This window comes from Euphorbia lathyris, chromosome 2 (assembly GCF_963576675.1).
Source record: "Euphorbia lathyris chromosome 2, ddEupLath1.1, whole genome shotgun sequence".
NCBI classification, from domain to species: Eukaryota; Viridiplantae; Streptophyta; class Magnoliopsida; order Malpighiales; family Euphorbiaceae; genus Euphorbia; species Euphorbia lathyris.
Genome location: NC_088911.1, coordinates 49,219,953 through 49,222,582, shown reverse-complemented (window position 1 = coordinate 49,222,582; position 2,630 = coordinate 49,219,953). Strand labels below are relative to the sequence as shown.

Sequence of the window (2,630 nt, the reverse complement as noted above, 5' to 3'; positions counted from 1 at the left end):
TTGGCCAAATCTGCAGTTCAAAGACTAATTCTTTCTCAGTTCAGGACCTCCAATTTGTAGTTTTTATCAGGACCTCCAATTTGTAGTTTTTATCGTGCAAATAAACTAGACCTGTAGAAATTATTTTTTCCTGCAATTGGAAGAAAACATGACAGCAGGTGTTGCTTGAAATGATTTTGCTGCTCTCTCATTGTGAACTCACTCCAGAATTTTTCAACTTTGTAAATAAGAAAAAAAAAGAGATGCTCCAACTAATCAATTCGTAAATCGACAACGGCTCTACAAATAGCGGATGGTGGTAGAGATCATCGGGGCTGTGGATGAATATCGACAAGCAGCGAACGGCGATGTTAATTGGGACGGTGGATGAAGATCGGCAGAGTCAGTAAGGTGAATGATAATTACAAATAATAAAAGTTTTTCTTATCTATTGACTTAGAATAAATAATACAGATATCAATCGGTGTATGGAGGGTCCTTTTAGTGAGTTGGAGAGACCCTCCTATAAAATCCCCTGTAAATAGATGCCGCCGGTTGGCCGGATGGGGGTTCCTCTCTGTGACATTTCCCTATTCGGAATTGACGGCGCGGTCCTCTAGTCTATTGACCCACAGTCAACTCCTCTTTCTCGCATCCCCATAAATTGACCCACTACAAAATATCACGATACGAGAATCACATTAATAAAATATCGTATACTCAGCTGTGGCTTTCACCTTGATTTGGAGATCGCACCAAAGTGGATTTGAGAATCTCAGCGTTATTAAGGATTTCAATTTAATAATAAAGATTTGCTAGTGAGAGAAACAAAGAAACCAAATATTTGATTTTGAGAGAGAATTAAATAAACAAGGGGACACCCAGACAGATAGACTTGTCATTTTTTTTACACAGTTTAACCATTACATTGTATATAACCTATGCCCCTTATTTTTTTTGGGGAAGGGAATCCTATTTCTTCAACAAAAGTTACTCTCTTTTTACATTATACTTATGGCTAGAAACACCGTCCTTTCCCGCCGGTGGAGATCCGATGGCTTCGATCTCTATCCTACCGATGATGATGAAGTTCATGTTTTAGCTGTCGATGATAGCCTTGTTGATCGTAAAGTCATTGAGCGTTTGCTTAAAATTTCATCTTGCAAAGGTTTGTCAGCTTTTTTAATTAATCAATCAATCAATTAATTAAGTAATCTTCCTTTTTCATTTTTCTGAAAATTGTCCGGTTGGTTTTTCTACAGTTACTGCCGTTGATAGCGGAATAAGAGCTCTGCAATTCCTGGGATTGGATGAAGAGAAGAGCTCCCCTGTTAGTTTCGATGTGAGTGAATGAATGAATCTTTTTAAATTCTGATTTCCGATTTGAGCTCAGGCAGGTTATCTAATTAATTTCAGATTTGATTCTGATTTCAGAGCTTGAAGGTAGATTTGATTATCACAGATTATTGTATGCCTGGAATGACTGGGTACGAGTTGCTCAAGAAAATAAAGGTACCAAAAAACTTCAGCTCCTCTGTTTTTCTCTTATGGTCAATTAAAAAACAGAGCAATTAATCCGATGGTGTTTGATATTCTTTGATGAGCAGGAATCGTCCATGTTCAGGGAAATACCAGTAGTGATAATGTCATCGGAGAACGTGATGACTCGAATCGACAGGTACTTTTCTACCGATTAAGCTGAAAAATCCATGGGATTCATTGATGAATTAAGTTGAAATTATGAACTGAATTAGGGATTTGATTTCAGGTGTTTGGAGGAAGGAGCAGAGGATTTCATAGTGAAACCGGTGAAATTAGCCGATGTGAAACGGTTAAGAGATTACATGTCCGCCAGAGATTTCAAAATTAAAAACCAACAAACATTCAACAACAAAAGGAAGTTAAGAGACAGTAGTTGTGATTTCTCTTCTTCGAATTCACCTTCTTTATCGTCTTCGCCTTCCCCGTCACCGACACCGTCATCTCTATCGTATCCGTCGTCTCCGTCTTCTTGTTTATCGCCATGTCCATCACCGCCGATGATGTCATGTTCGGCGCCCTGCTCTCCCACTCCGTTAGATTCTCCTACCAGACGGCTCAAAATGAGCAGCAACAGCAACGGATTTAGCTCCGGTTAATCTTTTTATTTTTTTCTCCGGTATACGCCACTGTTTCCATTCACTACAAGTGAAAAGAACAAAAAGAAAAAGCAAAAGCTTTTTTTAAATGTTCAGCAATTCTCCGTTAATCATAACGGTTTTTGTTTGCTTTTCTTTTTCCTCATCTCTCCCATTGTTGTTCATTAGTACAAATATCAGTTTAATTTGAAACTACCTTCATTAATTAGTGACCTAATTAAAATCTTACGACCAATAAAATATGGCTAATTGGTACATATTTACATTCTTATTTATGAACTATTTGCATTTGGTATCCAGTTTTTTCTAGAATTGAATTAATTGCAATTTTTTTTAAGTAAACCTTACTTTCTAATAAAAATTATCAAATTCTCTTATTTGATTTCTTCCGAACAATAAATTTCATGAGAAATATAAATCTTCCAAAATAAATTAAAATGTGATAAAAAAAAAAGAATGTGGAGTTGGAAAAGAATAATAGAATGTGGAAGATCAGTTGGAGATGTTCCCGGT

The 2,630-nt window shown here is 36.7% G+C and overlaps 1 protein-coding gene across 1 annotated transcript; it reads left to right on the top strand.

Annotated features, from left to right (window-relative positions):
• Nucleotides 1-798: 798 nt before the first annotated feature.
• LOC136218124 (two-component response regulator ARR5) lies at nucleotides 799-2,340 on the top strand. Its single transcript, XM_066004879.1, has 5 exons — nucleotides 799-1,147; nucleotides 1,242-1,321; nucleotides 1,414-1,491; nucleotides 1,587-1,657; nucleotides 1,748-2,340. The coding sequence occupies exons 1-5, from the start codon at nucleotides 994-996 to the stop codon at nucleotides 2,115-2,117; spliced, it is 753 nt and encodes a 250-aa protein (XP_065860951.1). The 5' UTR covers nucleotides 799-993; the 3' UTR covers nucleotides 2,118-2,340.
• Nucleotides 2,341-2,630: the final 290 nt, after the last annotated feature.